The sequence below is a fragment of the Alosa alosa genome, chromosome 18, assembly GCF_017589495.1.
Source record: "Alosa alosa isolate M-15738 ecotype Scorff River chromosome 18, AALO_Geno_1.1, whole genome shotgun sequence".
Taxonomy (NCBI): domain Eukaryota; kingdom Metazoa; phylum Chordata; class Actinopteri; order Clupeiformes; family Clupeidae; genus Alosa; species Alosa alosa.
The window spans coordinates 12,252,757-12,263,036 of record NC_063206.1 but is presented as its reverse complement, the minus strand read 5'-3'; the positions used below and the strand labels follow the sequence as shown (position 1 = coordinate 12,263,036).

General features: G+C 44.1%; 1 protein-coding gene across 1 annotated transcript in view; it reads left to right on the top strand.

Moving 5' to 3' along the window:
- Positions 1–2,689: 2,689 nt before the first annotated feature.
- The window catches only part of ehbp1 (EH domain binding protein 1), a 156,966-nt gene continuing 149,375 nt past the window's right edge, over positions 2,690–10,280 (top strand). The window contains 2 exon segments of the mRNA XM_048269122.1: positions 2,690–3,106; positions 4,207–4,667. Of these exon segments, the coding sequence (XP_048125079.1) occupies positions 4,564–4,667 (104 nt within the window). The 5' untranslated portion in view covers positions 2,690–3,106; positions 4,207–4,563.

Below are 10,280 nucleotides of genomic sequence, written 5' to 3'. Positions count from 1 at the left end.
GACTGAAAATTAATGTTAGCTAACGTTAGCTGGCTTGAATGTCACAATTCTTAACCTGCTCAGGCTGAACGAAATTGGCAGGCAGAATATCCATTCATATCATGAAGGTATCTCTGGGTGTAGGCTACTCCGTCTGAATAATAATAATAAAAAAGTTAAAAGCAGATACATACCTTCCAAAATCGCCTGATTTCCACTGCATGTTGAAAGCTGCTGGACTGCATGGACGGTTGAAAGAATAACGATTTCCCCCGAACTCTCAAATAACTGCAGCTGTGTTAAAGTTACCCTGGTGCTGAGTAGTGTGCTCACGTCAGGTGGGGGAGAGGAGGGGCGCTGTCCTAAACTATCAACCCAACAAGCTGGGTTACAGAAAATAACCCAACATGAGTAAAAACAACCCCACACAATGACCCAACAGTTTTAACTTAGCGTTTGGGTTGAGAAAATAACCCAGCATTTTTTAGAGTGTAGTTACTAGAACAATACATTGTTCCTCATATAGGATTTGCTCTTATTTTGAAAGCTCTCCAAAATAATGTTCAAAGTTTATTTACGGGAAATACTACATTTAATCTGTTGGCTTTGAATCAAGGAGTAAAAACCTATGAAGATTCGTATAAATCAAGACATGCCAGACCGCTGTTTCCTGAGTGCATCAGCTGAGGCATACTGGCCAATGAACTTGGGTCTATCAGGGCTCCTTATGAGTCTGGGTGGCATCACTTACTGGAAAGATGCTTATCTCACTGCCGGGCCTCATTCTCAAATGTCCACAGGGAGACTAACAGGAAACGCCATGCTGTTAGTAGGGCACATATAATACAATCTGCAGGAGATGGCATATCCAAAATCAAATGGAGCTACTTGCTTTCTGTATTTGATATTGAAGTGATATTATTCTGTGATGCGTTGTGGATCGAAATTTGTATATGGATAGACTTCAAGCATCACCGGATTTGTATGGAGAATGTTAAATTATTTTTGCATTTGCAGTGCTACTTAACCAATTTCTCTATCTGAGCAGAAAAGGGACCATTTGGCAAGAGAGGTGACCACTTGGTCATTGCCACATACTTTTTTGGCCGTCACAAGGCAACTGCCAAGGAATATATCCGACACCTAGGCCTCAAGGGTTTGGTACTTGTTAACAGGTCGTCCTAATGGCCACTATAGCTTGTACACAGAGCCTCTGGCTCAAGGGCCGCTCTCAGATGGTAGAGCTGCTATTGGGTTGCTCTATAGCGAGGCTTAAGAAACCACTCAGTCCTTCTTTATCCCACTTGTTCACTCCTTTGCCTGCATGACGAAAGACATGCTTGACACACACACACACACACACACACACACACACACACACACACACACACACACCCACACACACACCCAAGCACATTAGACATACCGGACCCCCATCCAGCCAACACTGAATCAAATCAAATCTATCTCTCTCTCTCTCTCTCTCTCTCTCTCTCACACACACACACACACACACACACACACACACACACACACACACACTCACTACCCTTATTGCCCCCTTGCTCCCCTGTTGGTGCCATGTGTAGGTGCAGCTTTCACACCCAAGTCTGTGTTTTTCACAGGATCGTTTGTCACATCAAAGCATTCCTTTACACACGCAAGGCTCCTTCTAATCTACACACTGCACTCAAAAAACCATGAACGAAGAGTTGAAGTCACAGCCAGATAGGCTAGAATGAAAAAAAAATAGTGTCAACAAGTGCCACTTGAAGCATTAGTGTCAGATTTCTGCAAGATTCTAAAGTCATAAAAGGACAAAAGGACAAGTCGTGTCTGAACAGCTCAAGATGAGAAATGCAAACCACAACAGACCCGGCCTGACCAAAACTTTAAACTATGCATTCCACTGATCCCAGGAGAATACAACTCCTGCACAAATTTCACACAAACACACACACAGGAAAAATATCAATCTGAAAAGAACATTTAGAAATATTTCCATGGATACACAAAGGTGGCGAAAAGTTTGTAAAACCACCTGTGTCACATTTTTAACGTATAGCCCACTTTCACTATTGTGTGTGTTTTTAGATTTTTCCTTTATATGTAATGTCAGTTATGAGTGCTTGGATTTTCCTTCAGGGTTAATCTATCTATCTATCTATCTATCTATCTAAATGGCAGTCATCTTTATCAAAAAGGTGAGGCTTACTATTTCACAGGTTTTCTTGAAGAGGGGCATTGGATGGCAACTGTAAATAAAATAAAAATTAAACTAAATTCAGCTGTTTAAATTTAGCATGCCCTCACTGTCACATAGGCCTATTCTATTCTAGGATTTTGTCTGGGTTCAACCATTAACAGTATATGGTCAGTAATATCTGTAATAGATGTCGCATAGCTTTAACTGATGAGAATATGTCAACATATGTGATTGACATCTAGAGAGGCCACAGGTAAGCCTCAATTATATAAACAATTTGATGTCAATGGAGAGCGTCGACCAATAATAAGAGAAATGGAAGGACCACACGTCACAGGGATTCCTGGATGCAGCTGAGCCTGCTAGCATGTAAAGGCGGGACATGGAAACCTGATGGACGTTTAAAGTGGCCAATAATATGCTTCAATAGGTTGAGAAGCAACATGAATGTGTAAACATTTGCAAGAGAACATCCAATGATATCTCTATTGGGGCGTTTCTTTTTAGCATTTCGCGAATGTTTGAGTGAATGTAAAGGGGGGAAATGATGGAGGGTTGAGTGCTGAGTTTGTCAGGACGAGGTTACTGGAATTTCACGGTTTGGGGCTGGACTAACGTTAACGTTACTCGTACTCGTTTTTTTTCTTGGTTGCCGACCTCGCCAATTTCTTACTCATATGTTACTGTTAACTTGGAAGAGGCCTAGGACGTTTTCGTTGCCAAGGATTCATTTATGTTACTTTTATGTTATGATAGTGAGCTAGGTTTTGCTTGCTGAATGGCCCATAGTGCAGAAGTAGCTGGTAATTGGCAAGCTAGCTAGCTAGCTGGCTACATGCAGCCGGGTAGCTCGCTAGCTAGCTTGCTACTTAGCGCACCATTCAAATGAGGATTAAGCTAGCTTGCTAAATATTTAAAGAGGTGAGTGGCAAGCGTCTCTTCTCCTTTTCAGTCTTGTATTCGTACATTCGTAACCAACGTTAGCAGAAACATCTGCATAGCAATTAGCATGATGCCTGGTGTGGTTCAGTACAATTCCAACCCAGATGTTTTAACGTTACACACTGTTCACAGGGGTTAATGTACCACAGTTTTAAACAACGTAACTGTTACACGATGACCATAACAAGCCAGTTAACATTAAGTGTTTCAAGTTGCTACCTTGCTAGCAAAAGCCAACCACTTTAATAAATGGTTACGACCAAAGGTCAATACAGAATGAAAATGCATTGCTCTTTAGCTTTGGAACGTCACTATTGCCATGAAACTGGTTGATGTGTGCAGTAGGGACATCATACGGATTATGAAGGACCAAAATTCTGTCAAGTTGAATGTGAAGTTTACTCTCAACCTAAGCTATGAGTCATTTTGGTCCACTTAGCTCTACATTCAGGGAAACTTATGTATTTATGTGAGGCACAGACGCCGCTTGGGGATGCAGCTATGATGCTCAATGAAAGAATGCACTTATGTGACATGAGTGTTAAAATGTCACCATCGCCAATATACATCTATGTAATATTGAACACGACAAACACTGTCTGTTTAGTAAGTTTGTATTAACCGAGATGAAGACAATTTCTCCTCACGGTTGTTTTCCTTCTCAATGGGTTCTAAACCCTGGTGTGTGGTGTGGTTTTTTCAGGAATTTTGCGTGGAATGTTGAGCTAAGTACCCCACGAGAACAAACGGGTGTCTTTTCCCAAACATTATGATCTATTTGAAATGAGTGGTTCTGCACGGGCGCATTTGGCTAATTCCAAGCGTAATGTAGGCTATTCAAATGGACCCATATTTCTGGTAGCATGCGAGACGGTTTCTGTTTCATAATTAAAGAGATAGCCAAAATATACCTTCAGCCTGTTGTGCCGTGATATGCCGCAGGTAGCAACCGAATGATTGTCGGGTGTGTTCTAGTAGTACCGCTTTTGTACGCGCGCCCTTCCTTTACTCTTCTCAGTTTGATTTTTATCTTCGTTAAGATACGCACGGTGGCTAACTGTCTCTTTCTCTCCCTCTAGGTGTGTGAGTGTTGTGGATTATGACGGATTGATGTTGGACACTAAAATCTGGATTTTACTGGGCGGCCAAAAGCATGTACTTTGTCAAGTCGGACCACTGGAAAGGAAATTCCTTGTCACCGTGTCATGCCACTTCGCCAGCACCATCGCTACTGTTTTAATGGCTTGACACTTGTGTTGTGATTGTACTTTTTGTAACAATTTGCTATGAATATTTTTCGTTAGATTGTCGGCAATGAATGTACACAAGTGGATTTCAGTCTGATACCTCTTAAACACTTCACCAAGGGGAAACCTGGGCCAGCTAAAGAAGGACGGGACATAAAAGAAACACGACTCTCCGTTCATAAAGAAAACATGGCCTCAGTTTGGAAAAGGCTGCAACGTGTGGGGAAACACGCGTCCAAATTCCAATTCGTGGCTTCCTACCAGGAACTCATGGTGGAATGCACAAAGAAATGGTGAGTTGTCACCCCTACACGCGAACCTACGGTCGATGTCGACTGACTGTCCGATTCTTTCTTTCCCCTTTCTGCACGCCAGGCGATGCAGGCTATGTTGTTAATTAGGACTTGGGCGCTAGCGCCTGCTCTGGAATGCTGAGTTGGCCTCTGTGATTTATATACGGTCCCGCTGGAGTGCGGGCATATCCACAGATTGGGAGGGGCCGATGTGTTTGACTCCTCTGTTGCAATGCATGCTTTCTTTCTCTGCCTGTCTCCGGTTAGCTTACTTTGGAGCTGCTGCGCTGTCTCACAGAAAATCGCCTAGTCACGGCAAACGGTATCTTAAATGACAGAATAAACATAATTACGTTAATTAGTGGATAGCAGGTTTCACCTGATTTTCTCATGGCAGAAATAGTAGGGCACAGCAGAAAGTATTTGTCACAGGCCACACTAGTACAATTCTTTTAGTGTTGCCAGTGGTTGTTTGGCTGCAGTTGATACTTTCTCCCAGTTGTCCAGTTATCTAACGGTTGACCCCAGTCTTAAAATTTCAGTCTCCGACCACTTTATAGCCATCATGTATCAGTGTGAAGGCATGCCTGTGACTTTCATGGGCTTCTTAATGACTGCCTTGTTCTTGGCTTGGTGGTCCTTGCAGTAGTGAATCTTGAGCTGGAGGCTGAGTTGCGCTGTGTCCTGTACTATTATGGGACATGACCTGTAGGCACAGGATTAGGTGGGGTCCTCTCCCTCAGGATAAGAAGTACACACCTCCAGATGCTCAGTTAGTCAGATAAGAATGTATCAGAGGAACACCAATGAAATAGTATTTATTGTTGAACAAAACAGTAGTCTATGTATTATCTATGTGGGCCACTGTCGAGGAATGAGTCTTCACACAACTGACACGATGTTGAAAGGTTGTTGTTATAGAGATACTTCTGCCTGAGGAGTGTGTGTGTGTGTGAGAGAGAGAGAGAGAGAGTGAGTGAGAGTGTCTGTTACTGTTATCTGTTACTGCCCAGCTAGTGTTTACGTGTTGGCGCAGTGTGACTGGTTGCACTTTGGATTTGTCCAGTTCTGTTGTAGTGGAAAAGTTTCCATCTGGTAAGTGGAAACAGTCCCTTGAGCTCAAATGCGGCTCATGCTCAAAACCCTGGCTTGAGTTTTTTTAGAGAGCACAGATGATTCCCCAAAGCCATGTATTATGGCACTGCAGGAAATGAGGACCAGGAGGAGAGGATGACAACCCTTGAGAAGTAGTGAAGGGAGTTGAAGGGGTTAGTTTGGTAGGGCTGGGGAGTGGAGAGGTGGATGGAGGGGTAGTGGCATGCAGCTCACATGAGCCTGGCGTGCCTGATGTATGATCAGTAGCCCAGCAGGATCATGGGATTTCAGCATGCTGCTGATATGTGGCAGTAGTGATTATCCAGTCAGGCCTCAGGCTTACAGGAGGAGGAGAAGGAAGGGGTGGGTCCTGCAGCTTTTACGGCTTCAGCTCCTGCTGCATCTCTCTCTCTCTCTCATGCCTGTCTGGGCCATCAGTGTCACAATGGCGCAAACAAATCGATTATGAGCACTCACTTCGGCTTGGCTGTCCAGCGGTGAGCGGAGGGCCCTTTGGTCATTGTCCTACCAGGAGAGCCACATCTTGAGGCAGTGTTCCCAGGACTGTGTTGCCAGGATGCAGGCCGTGACATGCAGATTCCTTCTCGCAGTGAGTGGACCAGAGGAGCCGGGCCTATGTGATAAGTGTGCTATCTGCAGCCGAGAGGTCAGAGGCTACACGTCCTGGAATGAAGGGAGTTGAGGAAAGGATATTCTCAGAATTGCTTGTCCTCCTTCGAATACTCTGAACTGCAGTGCCGGAAGGCTATGAAAGTTATGTGTATGTGGGTGCTTGTGAGATGGGCTTTGCCATGCATTTATTTCCCTAAAGCATCTTCTGGTTTAAGGGGATACAGTGTGTGCAGCTGCCAGCTTATTGACCTTTAAGGCTATGACCCATTTGAGGTGCTGAGGATGCACAAATACACCCCCTCTCCTCCTCCTCTTTGCATGCGTGTGTCTCACTCATGAAAAGTTAATCTCCACAGTATGAGTGTGCATGAGGAAAGCTGCACCCTTGACACTTCAATGCTGATTGTTCAGGCATTTGGCTGCTGCTGCTGCAGCTTTAAGGTCTCTCTCTCTCTCTCTCTCTCTCTCTCTCTCTCTCTCTCTCTCTCTCTCTCTCTCTCTCTCTCTCTCTCTCTCTCTCTCTCTCTCTCTCTCTCTCTCTGGATTCTTCCCTCTCAGTCAGCCCCCAAAGCATTTTGGGATTGGTGCAGCATGGTCACAGAATTTATGATAATGGTCACAAAATGGGGAGGGAGGCTAGTGGTCCTGTGGAGAATGTAAGCTTATGGGCTACACACCATAGACTGTAAAAAATAGCTACACTCCTATAAAGCTGTGAATGAGTGCATTGATTGTAGGCTTGCAGCTTTTGTGTGTCCATGCTGCTTTTAAAAAAAAAAAAAAAAAAAAAACGCCATTACCTTAGGCGGACATACCACAGAACAGAATTGGTGTCGTCTTTTCTTGAAAATATGTTGGCTCAAGTCGAGACACACTTGAAGGAAACCAAGGCGCTTCATTTCCAATTTTTTTCCCTATCATTTATCTTTCCCCCCAATCCTGTGGTTCATTTGGCTTTTCTGAGGGGCTGGAGAGGAAGAGAGTCAGAAAGATGAGTGAAATATTTCAACATCCTATCTGTTGGCTGGGTTGACCGGCTCCAGGAAACTATTTCCAGACGGATTCATACGGCTTTCTCTTTCCCCTCAGGAAAGGTGTTGAAATACACCACCAGGTCCTGCCCATTACAGGTGTGCTTTTACATATGAAACACCCACATGCAGAGTTACACACACTATGTATAACGAGTGTAGTATGTTAACGCACACTGAGACTCAAGAAAGCTTTTCCCCCTCCTTCCAAGAAGTGTCTATCCCCCCAGAAGTATCCAGCTATCTGTTTTATACACATTATGCACCTTATACACATTATGTGTTGACATCATTGCTTTTTTCCACGTACGGTAACTAGCAACCTACTCAATAATTCATACCCGTGGTTCCCTTGTTGCCTCACTGCCTTTTCTATTGGGCAAAAACATCAGTTTTCATGGGACCAGACGATGTCAGCTGGTGCTTTCTGTCAGTGATGGCCTAATTTGCTCTTTGCACAGCTGTTGCTGACTTCAGAGAGCACCACTGGTGTCCGGTCTCGGTCCTGCTGCCAGTGGCTCGGACTCACAGGACCCTGTGCCTCCTCTGTGTGTTCTGCCAAAGATGGTCAGAAGAACGGCACCACCCTGCGTGTTTGTCTGTTCGTTTCCTATCCACAGATCGTCCCGGTCTTGTTTTCACACGGTCCTCTGCAGACTGTGATTCAGCCATGCAGTTGAGGATGGTGGCAGATCATAAAGCAGATCTGCTGTCCAGGAACAAAGCTTTGTGTAACCGTCTAGTTCACCACATCACTGGCTCTCTACACAAACACACACACAATTTGTTTTTTTGTTGATGTTATTGACGAGCTGGTCAGTGAGAACACCCATAACTATCTCTGATTGCTCTGCGCTATTGATCAGTATGTAATCAGTTGTCATTAGTCATACAGTGACTCCGAGGCAGATAAATAACAGAGATTAAGAGTTGGGGCATGTGATAACTACTTGTAACGATTTGTTTCTGTAGTAGAAGTTCTCTTGTCAAGATGTACTGGAAAGGTCATATTTCTCATTGGCAACAGGAAGGACTGATGATTCTATGGTAATCCCTGTTTGAAGTAATTGATGTGATTCTCTCTGCCTGTGTGTTTGAGAGAGAGAGAGAGAAAAAATAAATAAATAAATAATCATAAGTTTTGGGTGTATTTCAGCATTATTTTTCTTCTTGTTTATCTTTTCACGTGTGTGCCTGCCTGCGTTTCATTTTGTCTCTTGCTAATAGCGTTCCCCTAAGTTCCTGGAAGCATATCTATTTTAGGTCTATTCTATATACTCCATATGTGTATACTCTATATGACTGAAAATTCATAGTTGGTCATTTCCAGTAATGCAAAGAGAGAATGCCTAGCCTTGTATTTATAGCTGTGGTAATCTCCTAACTGCAATATAGAGCTGGCCTCAGTATGTAAATGTAGTCGTTTAAGAGGATGATGGGTAGTCCTCCCACCCCATCCTTTTTTTGTGCTTCACATTTTATCATACACACACACACACATACATACATACAGACACCAAAAATGCCTGTATAAAAGGCATTTGGTCAACATTAGCTTCCCTGTCTTCCATCCTCAAATGTCACTGGGCCATGCATTTGTAACTACACAAGAGCAGAGCTCATTATTTGACACATGTGGTTGCCACAACTTACAGTAGACAGTTTCACTGTCCCAGAAACAAACACCTCTCACTCCCACCCCCTGTTGCTTACGTTCTCAGTTTCTCTCCTTGCCTGTCTTCTCCTTCCCCACTTCTTTTCGATTTCAAGTATATTGTCAAATGTACTTACCTACCTACACATGTGCAAACCTTGGAGTGTGTTTGGAGCCAGAGACTGTGTGTGTGTGTGTGCGTGCGCGCATTTGGTTTGGAATGTGTTCAGAGGAGAGGGTGATGTTTGCAGGCTAGAGAGCTCTGGTGCAGTGGTTTGTACTGCTGTCCTTCCCCACTCTCAATCTGTACACTTTCATCTGACTTGCGCTCACTTGCCTCTGCTGTTCTACTAGCCTGTGCGTTTATATAATGATGCAGGTGGTTGGACCTGAAAAACAAACTCCTATTGCTCAGTGATGATGGTCCCCTGGGTTATACACTCGAGGTGTTCAGAAACGGGTGCTCAAGAGACTCACTCCACTCACTCCCTCTGTGTGTCTGTTTCTGTGTTTCTATCACTGGTCTACCACAGAGCATTTATCAAAGGCTGCATCCACATTATTGTGCTTTCCTTTGAATTCGAAGCACTTTTGTTACTTTGTGCCTCCCCTCCACACCACTCTGCCTTTTTCAGGCGCCTAAAACCAAATGGTTTGAAAACGTTGTCGGCCTTGTATTTGTTTGGAAACGCTGGCTTTGCCTTTTCATGTGGACAGGGAATCGGAAACATCCGGAAAGAATGGCGTAGAAGTCCATGTTCCCTTCCTGATTGGACCTTGTTAGTCTCCTGTTTCTTGACTTTAAAGGCGTTTTCAGACCTATAGTTTGGTTATTTGGTCCGCAACAGGCAATAAATTGGTACAATGTTGCAAACTAACTTTGGTCCGGTTCGGTTTCACACACGCATTGTTTCTATGTGGACCAAACTACATGGGAATTGAGCAGACAGCTCCCTCAGGGGTTTTTCTGGCTATTTCGAGCTATTTCGTTGTAGGCTACACACTGGAGTGACAGTTTTGCAGGGCGATCTTGGCTCATTATTTGCATTTGCATTTGTGACTTTTGGCAAATTGTGGAATTTGGAAACGAGTCGTGACCGGAGCTAGAAAATAGACCGTTGGACCTGTTTGTTTCAGGTTGGCTTTCTCACCAGCAGGACCGCCTGCACCAGAGTTCGTTAGATGGTGCGGACCAAGACC